Source organism: Pristiophorus japonicus, chromosome 3, assembly GCF_044704955.1.
Source record: "Pristiophorus japonicus isolate sPriJap1 chromosome 3, sPriJap1.hap1, whole genome shotgun sequence".
NCBI classification, from domain to species: domain Eukaryota; kingdom Metazoa; phylum Chordata; class Chondrichthyes; family Pristiophoridae; genus Pristiophorus; species Pristiophorus japonicus.
The window spans coordinates 118,041,552-118,064,676 of record NC_091979.1 but is presented as its reverse complement, the minus strand read 5'-3'; the positions used below and the strand labels follow the sequence as shown (position 1 = coordinate 118,064,676).

Below are 23,125 nucleotides of genomic sequence, written 5' to 3'. Positions count from 1 at the left end.
TAGGCTGGCCTTCTACATTCTACCCTACATAAACTTGAGGTCATCCAAAACTCGGCTGCCCACGTCCTAACTCATCCCTGTGCTTGCTGACCTCCATTGGCTCCCGATTTCAAAATTCTTCCATGGCCTCTATCTTTGTAATCTCCTTCAACCTCACAATCCCCCAAGATATCTGCACTCCTCAAATTCTGCCCTCTTGAGCATCCCTGATTATAATCACTCAATCATTGGTGGCCGTGCCTTCAGCTGCCTAAACTCTGGAACTCTCTCCCTAGACCTCTCTTTCCTCCTATAAGACGCTCCTTAAAACCTAACTCTTTGACCAAGCTTTTGGACATCTGCCGTAATTTCTTCTTATATGGCTCGGTGTCAGATTTTTGTCTTTTAATACTCCCGTGAAGCGCCTTGCGACATTTTGCTATGTTAAAAACGCTATATAAATAGAAGTTGTTGTTCATCTAATGCTCAAACGCTGATGGAGCAAAAAAAAGGCACTGGGTGAACAATGTTCCCTGCAATTTTTTGGGGGGGGAGTGTGGTGCTTTTAACGGACTGCGCGACCCATTGAAAATTCCGCGCATGCACAGTTTTTCTATTTGAAAGCCAGCTCACTGGCGCGGGACCTCCAGAGTGCTGTGTGGCGAAGGAGCATAAAGAGAACATTGCTAGTGAACGGACCCACAGTTTGGTGGAGTTCCCACAGTGGAAACTTCCCTCCACCACCCCCATGAGGACTTTGACTCCCTATTCCCAACCTTCTGCCCTTTTCCTCCCCATCTCCATTCTCTTTTCCTCCCCCTGCCATATCCCCATCCTCCTTCCTGCTCCTCCTCCTTACCCCCTCACCCCATCCTCCTACTCTGTCCCATCCCATCCCCCTCCTCCTCTACCCCATCCCTTGCCTTCCTCCTTCCCCGTGCCCTCTGCCTCCTTCACCCTCTAGTGACATCGATTACCATGAATTAGTCGACCTGACAATATATTGAATGTTACAGGGGATAACACATCTTATCATTCATCATTAACAACAACATGGGAGAGCTGCTAGTATTATTAAAACTTAGTTATATATGTACTTGTAAATATCAAGTTAATATCAGTTTGGAATTTTTATACAGGATGCCCCATTACAACAGACAACACAATCTGTATCAACTATTCGTCCAGCGTCATTACAAGTTCCTAATGTGCTACTTGCAAATTCAGAAACCGGTGTTGTCATACAACAGGCTTTGCCCTCTCCAACCTCTACTTCTGTCATCACACAGACTCCACCAACAAACAGAAACATAATGTAAGTATTGAGATGTTTTTAATTACATTGTTCATTTTAGATGTTATAATAATAGTTCAGTTAAACACTAGTTAATTATGGCCTCAACATCTAATTGTCCAGATAATTAAAGTCATCCTTGAAAGTCTCTTAATTATAATTGTTTTTTGTAATGTTATAGAATGATCCAATGAGGACCTCAAATAAAAGAAAACAATTGCAAATGTTGGAAATTTGAAATAGAAATACAAACTAAGATGTCAGCTTAACTCCATTGGTAGCATTGTTTCTTTTGAGTCAGAAAGTTGTGGGTTCAAGTTCCACTACGGATTTGAGCGCATAATCTAAACTAACACTTAAGTGCAATACTACGGGAATGCTGCATTGCTAGAGATGCTGTCATTTGGATGAGACCTTAAACCAACGTCCTGTCTGCCTGTTCAAATAGATGTAAAATATCCCATGGCACTATTTGTATAAGAGAAGGGGTTTCTCCTGGTGTCGACAACATGGTTTTATGAAAGGGAAATCGTGTTTGACAAATTTGCTGGAGTTCTTTGAGGATGCAATGAGCAGGGTGGATAAGGGGGAACCAGTGGATGTGGTGTATTTGGATTTCCAGAAGGCATCCGATAAGGTGCCACATAAAAGGTTACTGCACAAGATGAAAATTCATGGGGTTGGGGGTAATATATTAGCATGGATAGAGGATTGGCCAGCTAACAGAAAACAGAGAGTCGGGATAAATGGGTCATTTTCCAGTTGGTAAACAGAAACGAGTGGGGTGCCGCAGGGATCGGTGCTGGGGCCTCAACTATTTACAATCCATATTAATGACTTGGATGAAGGGACCGAGTGTAATATAGCCAAGTTTGCTGATGATAGGGGGAAAGCAAATTGTGAGGAAAAAAATCTGCAAAGGGATATAGATAGGCTAAGTGAGTGGGCAAAAATTTGGCAGATGGAGTACAATGTAGAAAAATGTGAAGTTATCCACCTTGGCAGAAAAAATAGAAAAGCAAATTATAATTTAAATGGAGAAAAATTGCAAAGTGCTGCAGTACAGAGGGACTTGGGGGTCCTTGTGCATGAAACATGAAAAATTAGTATGCAGGTACAGCAAGTAATCAGGAAGGCAAATGGAATGTTGGCCCCTATTCTAAGGGGGATAGCGTATAAAAGCAGAGAAGTCCTGCTACAACTGTACAGGGTATTGGTGAGTCACACCTAGAGCTTTGGTCTCCGTATTTAAGGAAGGATATATTTGCATTGGAGGCTGTTCAGAGAAGGTTCACTAGGTTGATTCTGGAGATGCGGGGGTTGTTTTGTGAAGATAGGTTGAGTAGGTTGGGCCTATACTCATTGGAGTTCAGAAGAATGAGAGGTGATATAAGATAATGAGGGGGCTCGACAAGGTGGATGCAGAGAGGATATTTCCACTAATAGGGGAAAATAAAACTATGGGGCATAGTCTCAGAATAAGCCGCCCATTCCTTTATCGCTCAAAAATCTGTCTATCGCCGCCTTAAATATATTCAATGACCCAGCCTCTACAGTTCTCTTGGGCAGCAAATTCTACAGAGTTACAACCCTCTGAGAGAAGAAATACTGCTCAACTCAGTTTTAAATGGGCATCTTCTTATTCTGAAGTCGCTCATTTAAAACAGAGTTGAGGAGGAATTTCTTCTCTCAGAGGGTTATAAATCTGTAGAATTCTCTGCCCAAGAGAGCTGTGGAAGCTGGGTCATTGAATATATTTAAGACGGCGATAGACAGATTTTTGAGCGATAAAGGAATAAGTGGTTATGGGGAGTGGGCAGGGAAGTGGAGCTGAGTCCATAATCAGATCAGCCATGATCTTGCTAAATGGCGGAGCAGGCTCGAGGGGTCAAATGGCCTATCTTGCTATTTCTAATGTTCAATCCTTTATCTAATGCCACCAAAAGCTGGCCATTCATCGCGTTTTCTGTTTATGGGGTCTTGCTGTGCAATTTGACTACCCTGCTTATAAATATAGTTACAGTGACTGTACTTTAAAGGTCATTAATTTGGTTGTGAAGTACTTGTGTATATCCTGAGGATGTGATAAAGGTACTGTTTAAATTAAAGTACCTTCTTTATAATAAGGCTTTAAATTAGTTTCTGGTTATAGTATAAGAGAAAGCTAACAATTTGAGAAAATGTATGATTTTGTACTTAAGCTGATTCTGACATAACTTAGAAATTCTGAATGGTGAGGCGAGTAGGTACATCTTTATACTAATATACAACTGATTACAGTTGGAATTGAACTGCTTTATCTGTAGAGTTTTATCATGTAAAAGCATGTTTTCTAGTAATTGTTCCAATCTTCATTGGAATTGCAGTTACAGTAATTCTAAAATTTTGCTTATTTTTAGACCAGTATCTGGTTCAGTTCCTCTCTTGTTACAGCTACCTAATGGACAGACCATGCCTGTCACTATTCCTGCATCAATCACAAACCCATCTGTCTGCATTCATACAACAGTTCCCGTAAGTGGACAAAAATGTACTAGAATATTTTAATCTTTTATATTTCTGCAATATTTTTTATCACACTTGTTAACCAGTTTTAATCTATATTTAATTGAGTTGTGTGATCTTTGCTTAATCTCTGTGTGTGAATATATGAAACAAACTGGTTTCATATTTCCCTAATGACAATAATATTCTGTCAGCAGCTACATAAGGACATAGTGAGATTTCATCCTCCACGCCAAGATTAGATACTCTGAAGCTATATTTTTTATAAAATCTTTAAAACATGAAACAACTGTTCAATCAGAAAGTGGCTGTTGGCTCAGATAAAGTTATAGCATGAATTACTAAGTGTAACATCTATGTATATTTGGACTATGTTCAGATATATAAACATGTTGTAAATATTAACAACAGCAGCTTGAACTCAGATAGAGCCTTTAACATAAAAAGTGATCCAAGGTACTTCATGGATGACACTGGAACTGAAGGTGAAGCTGGGAAAAGAGAGGTCAGGATAAAACACAGAAAGTTTGGCTGAAAGGGTGGGTGTTGAGGTTTGTAAAGGTGGAGAGGGAAAGAAGTCTAGGGAGAGAGCTCCAGAGAGTAAGGCTGAAGCAGCTGAAGGCTCTACCACTAATGTGGTGTGAATAAAAGGCAACAATCAGAGGGATGGAGCATATTTGGTATTTGAATATTTAAATAAATTAATAATATGAAAACCCACTCATAATCAATATCTTTATCTTTACAAGTAAACATTGTGTTGTAAGGCTTAAAAATCACTGTTGTTGCCATTTCCTTATTCTTAAAAAAAATAATCTGAGAGATGCTGTAGCTGAAAATATCCCCACTTCTACCTCCATAACATTGCCCCACCTCATCCCATCTGTTGCTGAAACCCTCATCTACTCCTTTGTCACCTCCAGACTTGACTATTTTAATGCTCTCCTGACCTACCTCCCATCCTGCATCCACCAGAAACTTCAGTTCGTCCAAAACTTTGCTGCCTATATTCGATCCCGCACCAATTACCACTCACTAATCACCCCTGTGTTCGCTAACCTACATTAGCTCCTGGTTCCCCAATGCCTCATATCTAAAATTTTTACCTTTGTATTTGAATCCCTTCATGCCCTCACCCTCCTACCTCTGCAAACTTCTTGAGTCATACAACTTCCAAGATCTCTGTTCCTCTGGCCTCTTGTGCAACTCATCGTACCCACCTTCATGACACAACTGGTGGCATGCCTTCAGCTGATTAGGCCCTACATTCTGGAATTCCCTCCTTATGGCCCCAAGTTTCCACATGATGATTTGCTCCTGAGTATCTTAGAAATCGGAATTCTCCACATTTAAGTTTTCTGCAGTTCTAGTCAGGTAGAACAGTTTCACTTTTGAACAGAATTATTTTTTCAAAAGGGGGCGTGTCCGGCCACTGACGCCTGATTTGAAAGTTTCTACAGTGAAAACGTACTCCAAACTAACTTAGAATGGAGCAAGTGAAGATTTTTGTACGCTTGAAAAAACCTTGTCTACACATTAAAAAATCAGGCGCAGGTTACAAATTAGGCGTCGGGAACGAGGTGGGGGGGGGAGGGGGGGGAAGGGAAGTCATTAAATTCTACAATCAATCCTTAGTTATACTTATACAAATATTATACAAATAAATCCAACCTGAATAAAAATTTATAAGCAAAGAAAAGATTAAATAAACCATGTTCCTACCTGTGTGAAAGTGCTTCAGGCAGGCCTTTCAGGCAACGGTGTGGCGTCGGTCCCGACGGCAGGGGCAAGAAGCAGCAAGCAGCCTCAGTGCTTGAGGCAGCGGTGTGCCGTGGTGAAAGAGAAATTTGGCATTAGGGGTACCAGCGGGACAAGGGTTAAAGTGCTGGTTCCTGCATAAGGAGGTAAAGGCCTTTCTTCTCACGCCTTGTATCTCTTCTCACGCCTTGTATCTCTTCTCACGCCTTGTACATTCCAGCTCCAAGGCTCTAGAAGGTACTGTTATGGGTTGGGATACCAGATAGTATTCCAACATGGAATGTCAATAGAAGAGAACCTAAACAGACCGCTGATAAGGCGGTGAGAAGAGACCAGAGAGAGACTTCATGGCACCAAAGGAAATGTATAACAAATCCCAACATAATGATACCATTCTGGGAACAGTCTAAGATGGTCACGAGATCATGGCCTGTCAGTCAGAGCTCATGACCTGTCAATCCGGAGTAGTACTGATAAGGTAGTCCAATTAGGGAAGTAGCGCTGATAAGGTAGTCCAATTAGAGATCTAGGGAGGTCTTGTCCGGGAACAGAGGGGTTTTTGAAATGTATAAAAGTTGTATGATTGTGCTGTTCGGGGAGCATCCCCACTCACAGGCGGCTGTGATGCGGGTTGTTCCCGGACGTTCGTAATAAAGATCGTTATACTTTGCCATCCGTCTCTGTCTGCTAACTTCGAGAATTGCTACGTGGGCTGGGGCGAACGTCGACCCTCTATATCAGTGGGCCCGCTCGTGGGAAAAGAAGCCTTCCCTCTCCCCCAACACGTGGCGTCGGTCCCGACGGCAGGGGCAAGAAGCAGCAAGCAGCCTCAGTGCTGATCATGGAAGGGCAATGTGGTTTTATAAAAAATTTTTAAAAATTGAACAGCTACAAAGAATTTGAATAGTCTCAAACAAGTGCATGTGTCCCGTTTATCACAGTCTATCTTTAATTACAGAATGAGTGGTGAAGATTGAAACGGTAACGAGTTGTAAAGGCTGAATTAAAATGCACAGTTGCTGCAGTAACACTGGTTAAAGAGCCAACATTAATTCAGCAGGTGATTTATTCAGCAGTGCTGCTAAAAGCACTCCCTCACACACAGAAATATCAAGAAAATTAAAATGCAAGCCTTTGCAAGGGTTCAATAAACAAATTTTCACTTTTTCTGCAGCACTTTTAAAAATGGCCGAGTGCCAATGTTTACTTCAGACTGCACGTGCGCGAACGCTCCAACGCGCACGCGCAGGGTTGCCGGCACCAAAAAAACTCATTTAAATTATACCCGCCCCATCCTACTTACAAAATCGGCGCGAGTGGTAGGCTCCGCCCCCTGTGCGCCACGCCAAGCAGACATCGAGCTGCAAGGAGCTCGAGAATACCGCGTTTTTTTTCAGGCGCCGTTTTCGGCGCGAAAATCAGGCGCCCAGCTCTGAGGGGCACCTTTTTCACCGCGTGTAGAAACTTGGGGCCTATATTTCTCTGCCTCTCCGCTTCCCACTCCTCCTTTAAGACCATCCTTAATACCCATCTCATTTACCGTACTTTTAGTTATCTCTCCTGAAATCTCCTCTTTGGCACAGCAGCCATTTCTTTCTGAACGTGAAGTGCCTTGGGATGTTTTTCTACATTAAAAGCATTATATAAATGCAATTTGCTGCTATTGTTGTTAAAGCTTTGTTGATTCTTCTATTTATACTGTTCCATTTTCAACTCACTAGATTATCAGGCCTGTCGCCATGGTCCCTAACATTCCTGGGATTCCAGGTCCTCCAATCAACAACATTGAACCTTCCTCCTCACAACTTCCACAATCAGAAGCCAAACTGGTAAAAAGAAAAATATATATATGTACAACTTATTTTGTTGCAACTTGTATTAGTTTAGAATACTTTTTCCAGTACTTCAATATAAAATCAAGAGTGCAAAAAAAACATACAGAAACCCAAATGAGTATGGCCCTGACATTCCGGCCTCCCTGGGTCCGTACGAAGTTTGTACGGACACGGGAAGACATCAGAAAAACCGGTTTTCGGCGCGCAATGCGCATGCGCTGAAAATCGGCTTTTCCAATCTGTCAAGTTTCTGGCTTGACAGATCCTCTGCAGATCGGGAGCGAGGACATTTGTAAGTGCAAATCTCCGATATTTACGCAGACAAATGTCCTCAAAAATCTTGCGCCTGAAAAAGCAGGCGCATGGCCTACTTTTACAGGCGCAAGTGTTTTAAAAAAACATATAAAAATAAAGTTACGAAAACATATTTTATCATTAAAAACCTTCCCCAAAATGGTAAGTTTATTTTAAAAAACTTCTTTAAAAATCGGGAAAATATATATTTTTTTAAGACATTAATAACTTTAAATGAATGTACTGTATATTTTCTATTTTTGATTAGTGTTTTGGGTGTTTGGGGTTCTCTCTCAATCAATGTAATAGGAGTTTAGGACCTTTCGGAACTCCTATTACTATGATACTTTACCTGATTGGCTGCCCAGAGCCATGTGACTCTAGCTCCAGGCCTGCGCATGTCCCGACGTGCATGCGCAGCGACGCATAGTCAGCTCACGCCACAGCATCGGAAAGTCGAACGTGGACAACAGCTTAAGGTAGGTGCGTATTTATTCTCCAAAATGCCCGCGGGAAAGCCAAAACGGAATTCCAGGGCCAATGATTGAGAATCAGCAACCATTTTTAATCCCCTTTACAATCAGGTCCAATCATGTATGGACTCTATTTTCTGTGGTTGTTGATGAAAGATATATTGATCACTTTTAATTATTTTCTGGTTATATTCTTCAATTTTTATTTTAATGCATTTTCAAGGTCCTCCTCATGAATTTTCAGGCCGTCAATATGGTCTGAGACTGGTTTTAAACACGTAAATCTCTTTCATTATTGTATGCTGGCATACTAGTCAACAAACACAGTGACAGCAAATCTTGTATTTTAAAAATTGGTTTCAGGTTGGGATCTAAGCTGATATGCCTGGACAGGGCTATTTTCATATTCCCCCTTCCTCCCATCACATGCCCTCTCCTTCTCCTGTCCCTTCGCTCCCTTCTCATCCCATTCCCTTCGCCTCCTTTTTCTCTCCCCTTCCTCGCCTCTTCTTCCTCTTCCCTTCTACTAATCTCTCTCCTCCACTGCTCCCCACCTCTTTATTCCTCGTCTCCCATTTCCCTTCCTACTCTCACCCTTCCTCCTCATCTTTCTCACTCTCCTCCCCGCTTGGTTCCTCACCTACCCTCTTCCTTCCTCCCTTCTCCATCCAACTTATCTTCTTCCAGTCCCATCCTCCCTTTTCCTCTGTCCCTTGCCTCATCCTCCATACTTTTCCCACTCCTCCTCCCTCCTCTCCTCTCCACCTCTCCCCTCCCTCTTCTGATAGGTGTTTTCTGTTACTTGAATTTCTAAGTGACTGCCTGTATTTCTTTATTTCTTTATGTTTCAATTTGAATGTGAAAACTTTCGTGACAGACAGAAAATGAATGGCAGATGTGCTGTTTTATTATATTACTCATGTCTCCCATTATGTTGTTCATAGCACAAAAACAGGCCATTCAGCCCAACCAGTCCATGCCGGCATTTATGTTCCACTCAAGCCTCCTCTCGTCTTTCCTCATCTAACTATCAGCATAACCCTCAATTCCCTTCTTCCTCATATGCTTATTAAGCTTCCTCTTAATTGCATCTATACCATTCGCCTCAATCACTCCCTGTGGTAGTGAATTCCACATTCTCACCACTCTGGGTAAAGGAGATTCTTCTGAATTCCCTATTTGATTTCTTGGTGACTATCTTATATTGATGGCCTTGAGTTTTGCTCTTTCCCACAAGTGGAAACACTATTTCTGTGTTTACTCTATCAAAACCTTTCATAATTTTAAAGACATCCGTTAGGTCAGCCCTCAGCCTTCTCTTTTCAAAAGGAAAGAGACCCAGCCAGTTGTGGTATCGTAAATTTTTTTTTGCATCTTTTCCAGTGCCTCTATATCCTTTTTATAATATGGCGACCAGAACTGTACACAGTACTCTTAAGTGTGGTCTACAAGTTTAGCATAACTTCACTACTTTTCAATTCTGTCCCTTGAGAAATAACCCCTGGTGCTTGATTTGCTTTTGTTGTGGTCTTATTGATCTGTGTCGCAACTTTTAGTGATTTGTGTATTTGTACTCCCAGATCCCTTAGCTCCTCTACCCCATTTAGATTCTTATTTTCCAAGTAATATGTGACCTCCTTATTTTTCTTAACAAAATGTAATATCTCACACGTACCTAATGTTGAAATTAATTTACCAATTATATGCCCATTCTGCAAGTGCTCATATGATTGTGGTGACTGGGTAGATGAGACCAGTGGGGTAGGCCTGGCATATGACATATTTTGGAATACATAGACAGAGGAAAGTGAATTCTGTCATCCTTCACCCTAACTGCAACATGCCCACCTCACGCCACATCTGATCCTCAGCCCCTCGCCCCATCTCCTCTCCTCTTGCTTCCTTACTCTCTCCCATCTCTTCTCTTTCTTTGCCTTGTTATCCCTATCTCACCCTCTCCATATCTTTTTCCTTTATCGTCTATCTATACCCATCGTGTACTGTACCCAACCGCCATATCTTCCATGCCTCCTCCTGCTTTGCCTCTTTCCTTCTCCTTCCCTACTTATCTCCTCTTCCTTCTGCTTCCCTCACACTTTGAACTCTATTTGCTATAGTTTTGCCCACTCACTTAATCTGTCTATGTCCCTTTGCAACTTCCTGCTTTCATCTGCACTATTTACTGCCCCATCTAGCTTAGTGTTATCTTCAAACTTGGATATACAACTCTCCATTCCTTCATCTAAGTCATTAATAAATCTGGTGAAAAGTAAAGGTCCCAGAACAGATCCCTGAGGAACACCATTTGTCACATCCCGCCCATCCAAGTACATACCTTTTTCCACCGCTCTCTGGCCGGGATTCTACTTATCTGGGAGATGTTGGTGGCAGGTCGCAGCCCTGATGTTGGCCCCATCCCGCTGTGAAAAATGAACTTGCGTTAATAGGGCTTGTAAAGCCACCCAACGCGTTTCCCGGTCCAATTAGAGGAAATTGGATGTGTCATCAGCGGTTTAACTTAAAGGGACCATGGTCACATTTCTTTTGAGGTTTGTGCTGTCAGTGTTCTACAGCATTGAAGTGCTGTAAACACTGACAATGACTGCACAGAGGCAAAGGGCTGCACCCAGGTTCTCCCATGACTCCCTCCATATATGGAGGGAGTCACAGCACGCAGAGAGGTCCTCTTCTCTTTTGATGGGCAGAAGAGACCTGCCCAGGAGACCAAAACAGATTGCAGAGGAGGGCATAAGCAGGGATGTGGTCAGGAGGACCTAGATGCAGTGGCGCAAACGTTTCAATGATCTCATTAGATCACGAAAAGTTAGTACAAAGCCACACTCAACCTCATCCTGCTGTGCCTCTCATCACATCCCCATCATTTTGCCTTCCCTACCCAATTCCTGCACATCCTTACTCACGCCAACTTAACTTGCACCTCCACCCATCACTCTCTCTAACTACATTATCACATCCCCATCTCACTAGCCATTGTTCATACTCGCCCTCATTCTATTGCAATCATACCAACTAACAACACACAAGGGTAGTCACTTGGATGTTTTATCCAATGTTTATGTAAAGTTTGTATTAAGTGCTGTCAAACATGGAAATCTTTCTATTTAATACTTTCCAGTCTTGGTCAGATTTGTGTGCACCTTTGGAAGTGGTTTAGTGAATTGCAGTGAATAGTAACCCGCCCCCGCAATAGTGATGAGTGTGAAAGGAATGGCTTGGTCATTGTAGAGATGCTTTATGGTGTTGGTTTGGGGTGGTGCCAACCTGGCACATCATGTGCCAGCCAGGGTGTACAGTGTAAAGTTAAGTAAATCTGGCCATGATGAGGCCATCCCTGGCCTCCCAGGCAGCAATGTGCATGGTTGCTGATGCCCTCTGTCCCGTGTAGCAGCAGGATTGCGGAGAAGGTTGGTGCTGCTGGTGTGCCTGGTGCTGCTGGTGTTGGGGCTCATCATGGTCCGATACTGTATAAATGGCACCCATGCTGATGGAATAGATGGCAAGTGAAGTACAGATGATAGAAGCGATCTGTCAATGGTGAGAAAGATAATGAGGTGAGACTGGATGGAGACTTTGGTGGGAACACTTGCAGCTGCTGATTCTGTTCTAGAAATGCAGCGAGGAGCAGCTTGTGGCTGAGGAAGGTGATGATCTGTCAGGTGGGAACTTTTACTGTACATTTGAAGCTGTCAAGGAATCAGCTGGAGCATTGGCCACTGAACTCCCGCCTCAGGTTGACAGACGTGGTCCCCGAACAACGTGATTCTCCCTGTGGCCATGGAAGTTAAATTTTAAAAAGTACGGTAAAAAAGCCTGTTAAGGGTCTGTTAAGTAGATTATAATGGGCTCAATTTTGCCCAAAGTCGTTTTTTGGCGTTTTGCCAGAGTTACGCCCATTTTTCTAGGCCAGAACTACTCCAAAAATAAATGTGCCAAGTTTCCCCGCTGTATTTTTCAAAATTTGCGCCGTGCAGCCTGTCCAGTAGCATCGAGGGGTGGAGCCTACTGTCTGCGGCGAAAAAATGATGCCCCCCTCCCTCCCCCTTCTGCGCATGCGCGGGAAAAAAAGGATGTTTTTGACGTGAATCCTATGGGCGCGCATGCACATTACTGCTCCCGGTCTGCAATCGGCCATTTTTAAAGAGCCAGCTGTGTGTGTGAGAACATTGAGTGCTGTGTGAGAACTGTAATTATCATTTGAAAAATCGGAGCTGCAATACAAGATGCCACGGCAATACAAGACAACACGGCGCCAGGACCAAGAATTTCTTACAGGATGAAGTGGAGGCACTAGTTACTGTGATTGAGGGCAGATGGCAAGAGCTGAACACCAGCAGAGGTCACATGAAAGTTCCACCCAAAGAAATGAAGAAACACTGGACCCAAATTGCACAAGATTACTGTGCAGTGGTGACCACCCCGAGGTCTGGAGGCCAGTGCAAAAAGAAGTGGCAGGACCTTGGTCAAGTAGTTAGTGTACGTAATATTTTCATTTTTCAATGGAATTGCAATTGTAAATGTGACCATCTGTATATGCCCCACCCAGCAGAAAGATATCCTGTGTAAAAAGTTACATTTTCATCTTTGTAGAGGGAAGTGGCACACAACAAACGAGAAAATCTGCACCCACTGACACCCTTGGAAGACAGGGTCGCTGCTTTGATGGGTCCTGCCTGGAGAAAAGCAACCACCACTGCACAAGCTGGGCCCACCCGAGAGAGAGGGTAAGTCCTGCAAATTCCACAGTCTGACTTTGCTAAATGTTAAGTACTGCGCAGGCTAGCCGTGCTTTGATTCATGGGGATGTCTCCGTCAGCTACGCTTCGGTTGATGCAGTGGGCTATCATTCATCGTGGAAGGACCTGCTGCCTGCGCTGTGTGAACCTACTCATGCCACCCTGCCCCCTCCTCTGCTGCTAACCATTTGTCTGTTCGGTTGTATTTTGCAGAACTTGATGCCAATTTCGACGATGCAGAAGAAGATTCAGACGAGGACGGGCCTGAAGAGGAGAACATCTTCCAATCCCACCTTTCAGACCAAGAGCATGGAGGGAAGGGGGAGTGGGAGAGGATGAATGAAGACCCCCACTGTTTCACTGACTTTGGAGGAGGTGCGGGTGCCGTCCATTGATGTGGCAGCCCCATCCCTGACTAGTGGTTTGAGTGTTGTTGGGACATTCCATGGTTTCCCACCGTCCGAGGCTGGGGATTCCAGTGGGGTGCAGCAAGGCACACCCAGGGTCCCACCGTCCGAGGCTGCAGGTCCCAGTGGTGGGGCGCAGCAAGGCTCACCCAGGGTCCCACCGTCCGAGGCTGCGGGTCCCACTGGGATGCTGCGAGCCACATCCACGGTGAGGAGGGGCAGGAGAGCTCGACAGTGCTCTCCTGAGGTGCAGGATCTAACAGGTGTGGTTCAGATGATGGCAATGAGTGCAGAGAGCATTGACCTTACCCGATCATTGCTGGACACCATGGGGTGGGTGATGAGGTATCGGGACTATCGGGAGAAGTAACAACACTCTCACGAGAAATGGAAACACTGTCTGGGAACATGAGGGAGGGAATATCTCAGTCAGCTGAAACCATGTCGGTGCAGATGAGGGAGGGAATGTCGCAGGTAGCTAATGCGCTGTCAGTGAACATGAGCGTGAGATGGAGCATTGCAGCGAGGAAGATCAAGAAGAGCATTGTCACGATGACGCAGTCTTGTTTGGTCCTGGTCCGGATGTGAATTGGGTCTGTGGTGGATCTGTTGGTCAGGATCACGACTTGCATGTTGTCGTGGAGAAGGCCTATGATGATGATGATGATGAGTGAACATGAGTGAAGGAATGTCGCAGGTAGCTGATGCGCTGTCAGTGAACATGAGGAAGGGAATGCTGCAGCTGGTTGACACACTTTTCCTGGAGGGAGGACATGTCACAGGTTGGTGAGACACTGTCGGCGAACATGAGAGAGGGAATGTTGGAGGTAGTTGAGACACTGTCAGGGCACATGAGGGAGGGAATTTTGGAGTTAGTTGCTGCAATAAGGGAACACGCCCAGACCCCGCGCCCATTGACAGAATCAACTGCCACTCCCACTCCAATCCCCAGACCAGCCTCTGAAGAGCCCCAAGCCCTCCACATTGCCACCCGCCCCCTCCCCCCCACCCCCCCCCAGCCCCCCCATCAATAGGTGCGCATTACCTGAGATGATAGAAAGAATAAGCTTGGTATCAGCCTAAGAAACATTGTGTCACTGCCTGCGGGCAGGGGTGGTGGAATCACCAAGACCAAGTGTGGCGGTAGTCTTAGAATAAGGTGGAGGAGAGATGGGTGCAGCCTTTCTTTGCTGCTGCTATTGCTGTTATTATTGTTGTAACTGTTCTCAAATTAAAAGTTTTTTGTAAGTTATGTAAATTTACAATTTTAAAAGTTAGTAAGTGATCTTAAAGTTTAAAGTTTGTAAGTGATGGACTAAAGTTTGTAAGTGATCTTAAGTGAAAAATTTAAAGTTTGATACAAGAATATGTTTATTAAAGTTAAGTACAAACAAATATTTGTTAAACTTTTGAATAAAATATATTTTAAATTATAACTGAATCATTTACATCAGGATGCTGGGGAGTTTAATGGCCCTCGCTATACCAGCCGTAGTGTCATAAATCCCGCGCCCGGTGAGAGGCTCCCCGTTCACGACTGAACTGCACCCGTCTACGTAAATCTCCCGTTCTGTCGGGTGTATCCCGGCCCGGAATCTTATGTTTACGTCCCACACCCCTTGCACCCATACACTTGTGGGCCATCCCTGGGTAATCATGTTGGCGGCCAACTTGGGCTCGGTCAGGTCCTGCACTCTCAGATGCATCTGCGAGAGCAATAAAGTCCAGCGAGCAATGCGAGCACTGCTCACTGTCCTGTCCTTTATTCTCCCGTCTAACAACATCTGATTGGGGGTATGGTGGCTCAGTAGAACTACCAGGGCTAATCCCGTAAAATGCTGGGAGCGTTTTATGGCCCAGTGCGTGGCCAAGAGAACCCTTGAGGAGTAGACCACGGGTCGCAGCTTGCCGTGCCACTCCTGGAGCAGCACCGTGCTCAAGCTGTCCCCACTGGCTGCCACCTCCAAAAAGAATTCTTCCCGACCATTTATCACCCATAGTGCGGATGCCTTCTGCAGGTCTTCTTTGAGGTGGATAAACACTGCCTTGCAGTTCTCATCCCACTCCCGTCCGACTCCCTTGCAGAGGAGCCGAAACAAAGGGGCTGCCGTGGCTGCGTAATCCTTAATGAAATCCCTGCACTACCCTGTGAGCCCCAAAAGGGATCTCACCCCGGTCACACTTGTGGAGGTTGGTAACTCCTGTACCGCCCTCCTCTTGGCCTCATCTATAGCCCTTTCTCTAGCCCTCACGGTCAGCCCGAGGAATTTGACTTCCTCGTGTCCGATCTGAGCTTTCTTTGGGTTCACCTTGAACCCTGTCTCTTTCAGCAACTCGACCAGCAGTGGCCCATGCTTCTCCCCCTCATCGGAGAACAAAAGCAAATCATCCACATACTGGACTAGCTGCTGAGGTCTGCTAAACCCTTTTAAAGCGGCTGCCATGCACTGGTGGAATATAGAGGGGCTATTATGGAATCCCTGGGGAAGGCATGTCCATGTGTATTGCTGTCCCTAAAATATAAAAGCAAACTTATATTGGTCTTCTCATTTTAGCAGAATCGACCAAAACCCATTGGAGATATCCAGCACCATAAAAGTGGTTACGGACGTTGGAATGCTCCCAATCAGATCAGCAACAGCTACGACTGTGGGTGCGCAGGCTAGGATGTTTTTATTGAGCACTCACTAGTCCACTGTGGCTCTCCACAACTGGTCGGGTTTCTTAGCCGGCCAAAATGGTGAGTTCACGTGGGTGGCTATCAGCCTCAATACCTCCTGTTCTACCAGGGATCCCAGTGATGTTTACAAGTCGGTTTCTGCCTCTCTGGGGAAACAGTACTGCTTCTGTGGCCATGACATGGGGTCCCCTGGTAATCTGACTTCAACCCCTGTCACCCAGCTACAGTCGTGCTTGTCCGTGGCGAACGATGCGAGATTGTCCCGCATGTCCGCTGGTACTTTGCTGGAATATTACTGACCAATTGCTCCAGGTCGTAACTCCCCTTGGGTTTCATCATACACATGCTACTCTTTCCTTCCCCATTCTTAGGAATTACCATAACTTCTCCCTCCTTATCGGAACCCCCTGCTCCCCAAAGGCAGTGATTCCTTAAATCCATAATTATTCTGTGAGCTAGCATAAAGTTGGTCCCTCGGACTCCTGACCCTGGCTGTTCCCACTTCATTAGGACGCATTCCAACCTCGTGTAGAGGGATCCTAATTCTATGGCCAAAGGTCTGGACCTCGCTCCTGCCTGCTCGTTCCCTGTGAACCCACAAGACTAACTGGGACCTTGCTGGACCAGGGTGAATTGGCTGGGTCCTTTGCACGGATCACTGTGCTCGAAGCTCAGGTGTCCACCAAGTACTTTCGGTGTACCGTCTCCACCCCCATCCTCACACAAGTCTGCCTCACTTATCGGACGTGAGCGGACACAGGAACTCAGGCTGGGCACGTGCTAGTCAAGGTGGTGGACTTCGGGAACGGTCGGGATCACACTGCTCACAGCAGCATCTACCCTTCTCCTCCTGCCCAAAAACTGTCCGAAGGGCGGCCACCAGAACGTCAGGCGGTTCCCCGGTTGGCCCCTTTGCCTCAACAAGTCTTTCTGTGGGCACCGGAGGACTCCCTTTCCCTTGCCACTTTTTCGTGGTCGGGCACTCTCGTCTCTAGTGTCCCGTCTTCCCACATCCAAAGCATGTGCTTGCCTTCTCTGCGCTGCCCCCTTCCTGACGCCATTCCTTCTTGCTACCCTCACTAGCCTTCATCTAATGCACTCGGCCTTTACTTGGTTTGACCTCCTCCTCTGAACTGGTTTTAAAAGCCAGGTTCATCCTACTGAGCACGCCGGCCTCCATATTTGCGAGATCCTCGGAGTCAAACCAGGCTTCCACCTTTATCATGATTCGTGTTTGCCACGAGGGTCCTTGGCTCTCCTAGCAACTGCAATCTGTCGATCAGCCCAACCGTGGTCTTTTCGTAGACAGGCCTAGCCTGTCTGCAAATGCTTGGGGTGTTTCGCCAGCCAGCTGCACTGTTCTCCACGTGGGAGAATGGACTGCCCTGAGAATGCCCCATGGCCCTCAGGATTTCTTCAACCCCACGGTTGTCCCCTGTCCCAACTTGGTGGCTGCGGACAAGGTTTGATAAAGTTTTCCCTCCAGGGAAAGTGGACAGAGGGGTCTCCTTTCTTTCTGAGCTTGGGCAAGTTTACTAACATCGCTTGCAGTTGTGGGGTCGTAAATGGGACCACGTAATTGCTCTGCAATGGGCCCGGTGCACAGCTGGGTGCGAGCGGACCGAACTTCTGTTGCCATAGAGGACACATGGGTCCCGGTGGCGCTTCCGCCGCCGGTCGGGCTTCCCTATCCCGGACCCAATCCTCAGTCTCCTGCCTTTCCTCTTCCCAGTCCCCCGGGGCAATTAAATAAACCATCCCTCTGGCTTTGGACAGGACCTATGTTAGGCTCTGGATTCTTTCCTCACAAGGTCCGTCGTACCCCCTGCTCCTAGCTACACTGTACACTATTTTGATGTCTTTTAACTACCCTTCCAACCCATAAACTGGGTTTCCTCCCTGGCACTGCAGGTACTCCCCGGTATTGCGAAAGGTTTCTTCCTGAGCGCGCTTCTCCTGCCTTTCCTCGCAAAACTCCTCTACTAGTCTGTTACCAACTACCCCCCTCGCGGCTGACTGTTTTTCCGACTCTTTGAGCTCAGCCTGCAGTTTTCCAACCTGCTCCTGGAGCAGCTGGACCTGTTTCTGCAGGCACAGGAGGCAAATCGCCTTTTCCTTAGACTTTTTATGCTCCTTGCTCCCTGTCCACTTTGCAGTCCTATCGTGAGGACTATCAGCCCGTAACAGATCTAACACCTATTGCTGGGTTACATTGACTTTCCCGAAAATGTATGAGGAAATCCTATCCTCCATTGCCAATCTCTTGGCTTCTAGATCTTCCATGCTCTTCTGTTCCCTTAACCCGTGTCCTGCCGCGGTCGTCAGATTCTGTAGGTGGTTTGCCTTGGTGGTTTCAAATCACCCCAGCCTACGGTTCTAGACACGGGAATTATTTAGGGGAACAGAAAACTGAACCAGAGACAGGTCTTTCGGCCACAACTATACAATATTTTATTCAGTTAGACACATACATACATACACACACACATATACACACACACACACACACACACACCAGTAAAAGTAACATCTGGTGGCGTAAATTAAACATTACAACAGTACAAAAACTGGCCCGTCCCAACAGGCCCCTGTCGTGAATTAAGACGACTAAAAAAACAACAGACAATGGTAATGTACAGGGTATAACTGGATTCGTCCAACAAATCCCACCTTACACACACTATAATCACACGCAGCACCTCCCCACTAAACCCCTAAAGCTTGGTTTGGGACACACGACACCCCCTCACTCTCGATTCGATGATCTTAACGGTGCCTGGGCTTGGATAATACTCACCCAGATTATCCGTTGCCTTACTCGCTGCTTCTTCCTTGGGGAAAGCTTTCTCTTCCGATTCCGTGCCGCCGTTGCAGTCCTGGTCTCGAGGGTCCTTCCGAAGGTAGAGTAGCGAGACTCTTGGCCCCTAGTTGGTGGGTTTCCTCTCCGTCCCGGACGGAATGCACAGTTCTTGAAGCGAAGAGAGAAGAGAGAGAAATGGCAGCAAACTGCCTTCTCTTATATGTTACAGTCCATGCTTCTTCCTGCCAAAATAGAGTGTTTCCTTTGTCTGGGGTGATTGTCTGAATAGCCCATCATCCCAAATCTTACGTTCGTGTATTCTGTTGATGGCTCCTGATGGCTTCTGCTTCCAATGGATCTGGGACTTAATGGCAGTTCTTTGTTCGGTTTCCCACCTTTCGAGACTATCTCATCCAGGTAATGGCGTAAATGGCCGTTGATGGGTTTTTGCTTCGCACCCGATCTTGGGCTAAGCGGTTTCCCATTACTGAACAATCCTGCCAATCACCTGGGATGAGTTTTCTCTCCTGGCCATTGTTGCCCAGAGACCTCGATCTGCTCCAGACATTAACACAAACAAGCTGCTGTCTTCTTTTCAACAAACAATGAAACACAATATGTCCAAAACTCCCAATCTTTGGGAAACAGTACAGTGTCCAACATGTTCTTTAATAAAAACCTTCTGGCTTAAGCACTTTGTCCAATATCCTTGAATATCTTCCTGGGGCCTGCACCGATGCTTATACTTGTGATGCCTTCGGATCGCCTTCCACAGCCCCCCACCCACCCGGGTTTGATTTGATGGATAGTGCAGGCTTGTGATGCCTTCCGATCGCCCCCCCTCACCCTCCCCAGGCTTCTTTTGCAGCCGAGCCCCGAGTCCCTGTGTTCGGGCGCGGGACCGATTCTGCCGGCCGACGCTCCGACCCTGGATCCCTGTTTGCAGACGTTCGGTGGTGGTGTGTCAGTTGAAAGAATATGAAAAGTTACAAAATTCCATCAAACTTCCATTTACTGTGTATTAAGGTAAAAAATATTAATCTTTATTACGTATATTTAAATCTTCTTGACTCCCTACATAACTTCACTGAAAAACAATGGCATCTTTCTACACCAATTTTTCAATGTGTGCTGCTTTTTCTTAACTCACCAGAAGGTTTTTTGGGAGTGGTCAGATACGCCGACCTAGAAGAAATTTTTGGGGGACAAACTTCCATAATTGACAAAAACTGGCGCAGACATCGAGTTATACCCCCTATGACGCAAAAAAAATTATCCTAAAAAATTCATAACTAACTCAGTTACACTGGTGCAGATTCCTTGGGGAATCTTACATTTTTTAACTTATGCCAAAAAACGGTGGAAATCACTCGGGAAAATTGAGCCCATGGAGTTTAATTGGGTCGCCCGCCGCTGCCTGTTGGGTCTGCTCAGCGGTGACAGACGCGCCATTGGGAAAGGTGCGTTCCTGCAGGATGACAGGATCAAAACACTTACCCACCTGACCCACCACCGATTCCACCCACTGATACCCTGGAAAATTCCGGCCTCTTTCTCCAACCTCCCAATCATTTTCCAACCCAAGCCATAACGCTATCTCCAATTCCACGCCTTCGCATTTTCACTACATGACCATATAATAGACTTTCAACAAAATTAAAACCCATGCAATTAAAGGGAAAGTGCCAGCATAGATACAAAATAGGCTAAGGGACAGAAAGCAGAGGACAGTGGTGAATGGTTGTTTTTCAGACTGGAGGGAAGTATGCAGTGGTGTTTCCCAGGGGTTGGTATTAGAACCACTGCTCTTTTAGATATACATTGATGACCCTGACTTGGGTATACATGGAATAATTTCAGAGTTTGGAGTATTATGTTCAATTCTGGGCACTAGACTTTAGGAAGGATGCCAAGGCCTTGGAGAAGGTGCAGAAAATATTTACTAGAATGGTACTGGGGATGAGGGGCTTCAGATATGTAGAGAGACTGGAGAAACTGGGATTGTTCTCCTTAGAGCAGAGAAGGCTAAGAGGAAATTTGATAGAGATGTTCAAAATCATGAATAGTTTTAATAGAGTAAATAAGGTGAAACTGTTTCTGGTAGTAGAAGGGATGGTAACTAGAGGACACAGAATTAAGGTGATTGGCCAAAAAACAGAGGCGACATGAGGAAACATTTCTTTACAAACGAGTTGTTGTAATCTGGAATGTAATGCCTGAAAGAATGGTGAAAGCAGATTCAATCGTAACATTCAAAAGAGAATTGATTATATACTTGAAGGGAAAATAATGACAGGGCTATGGGGTAAAAGCAGGGGAGTGGGATTAATTGGATACCTCTACCAAAGAGCCGGCACAGTCACAATGGGCCGAATGACCTACTTCTGTGCTTTCTCATTCTATGATTCTATGATTTGCGTTTAATAAAACCATGTTGGTTCTGTCTGATCAGCTCATACTTGTTCAAGTGCTCAGTTACTCTATTTCTAATGATAGATTCTAGGAACTTCTCCACTACTGACATTAAGCAGACAGGCCTGTAGTTACCTGTTTTCTCTCTCACCCTTCTTAAATAATGGAGTGACATTGGCATATATCTAATCTAATGGTGTAATTCCTGAATCAAGCGAGCTTTTAAAGACTATGACTAACACTTTTGAAATTCCTTCACTTCTTTTTAATACCCTGGGGTGGAAACCATCAGGTCCCAGAGAATTATCTATTTTGAATGCCATTAATTTCTCCATTACCATTTTGTTACTTATATTGAATCCAATAAGTTTGTCTACTTGATTTATTTTTAATTTCCCTTCAATCACTCGTATTTTATCCTCTTCCTCTACTGTGGATACAAAGTATTTATTTAATAAATCTGCCATTGCCTTGTTATCTATTAGAGTATCACCTACGTCTGTCTTTAATGTGTCCACATTGCCCTTAGCCACTCTCTTACTCTTAATATATTTATAATTTTTAAAATTATAATTAGCCTTTATATTACTTGCAAGTTTTTTTTGTATTCCTTTTTGCAACTCTTAATATGTTCTTTGTGTCCCTTTGTTGATTTCTATATTTCTCTCGGTCCACTAGATTATCACTTTTCTTGGCATTTGTTTAAGCCATTTCCTTTAGTTTTATACTCTGTCTTACCTCATATGTTGTTCATGGTCGCTTGTAGGGAGCAATTTTTTTAATGTTATATTGTGACTGAGCAGTGATTTCAGACCATATATTGATGTTATAAGTCTGTGCACAGTAACATCTCACTGGATTGTGGAGGATTTTTGTTATTACCAACCTGTGACTGGCAGCTCACCTCCTTCTTCTGTCTCGCACTGCATCTGCTGTGCATCTCCCTAAGAGGGATAGGACTTTCTCTTTACGGACATTGAAAAGACAAGTTCTCGCAGTTCCTTTCCCCATAGCTGTTCTCTGTTGATGACTGTTGGCTACTTTTTCCTTAGCAAAGAGAATTTAGAGTCATATAGACACCTAATTGCCAATTCATGAAATTTCACCTAGATGTCAACAGGCATTCAAATAGGGAGGTTAGATTCAGTTGCAAGAAAATAGCAATCACATGTTGTGAGCCTCTCATTACTACTCTTCAACTCAGCCACTGGGAGAAGGCATAGTGGCATGGTAGAAAACGGGAGTGTGTGGGTCATTTGGTGTTTTGTTACTATTTATGGTCACTTTAATTTTGTGATCAACACATTAAGGGTGTGGATATGAAATATATGTTGATGTTGTTTCACAGTGTGCCTAGGTACTGTCAACTTACCTTGGCAATAGGGGTAGTTTTCACCTTTACCGCTTGGGCAGTAACCTGGCGGAGCAGATTGCCTGCCAGATTTTCATTTCCACTGATTTAAATTGAAATGAAAATATAGGCAGCTATTATAACAGGCAGCTGATCTGCTCCGCCAATTTACCGCCCAAACAGTGGAGGTGAAAATGACCCCCATTGTGTCACCATGCATGGGGTGGAAGATGTATGAATTACTGCCATAGCCATCTCTTTCCAAAAATGCCCGTATCACCACTTTGCTGAACTTTCTCGCCTCCATTCTAGGAGCCAGTCCTTCCTTGTCCTTACTTCAACCAACAGGACTGCCACTAAAACATTAGTAAATCTTGGGTCTCTTGCCACAGCTACTGTACCCAAAGCTGCCCCTCCTCAGATACTCTGGTTGTGATTTGCTGTCTCTGCTTCCTAGATTAAATTAAGTCACTGCTCTTTTAAGCAACTGTAGCATTTTATACACTGCAGCTGCACAGCATTGCCCTACGTTTCAGTAGTGGTGAGCCAGTTAGGAGCGGGGATACCACTCTCGACTCCCCTT

General features: G+C 45.0%; 1 protein-coding gene across 1 annotated transcript in view; it reads left to right on the top strand.

Annotated features, from left to right (window-relative positions):
- The window catches only part of atf2 (activating transcription factor 2), a 158,543-nt gene that overhangs the window by 103,683 nt on the left and 31,735 nt on the right, over positions 1-23,125 (top strand). Inside the window, exons 6-8 of the mRNA XM_070875749.1 lie at positions 1,119-1,294; positions 3,673-3,787; positions 7,258-7,365. Coding sequence (XP_070731850.1) covers positions 1,119-1,294; positions 3,673-3,787; positions 7,258-7,365 — 399 coding nt within the window. The remainder of the gene's footprint in view (positions 1-1,118; positions 1,295-3,672; positions 3,788-7,257; positions 7,366-23,125) is intronic.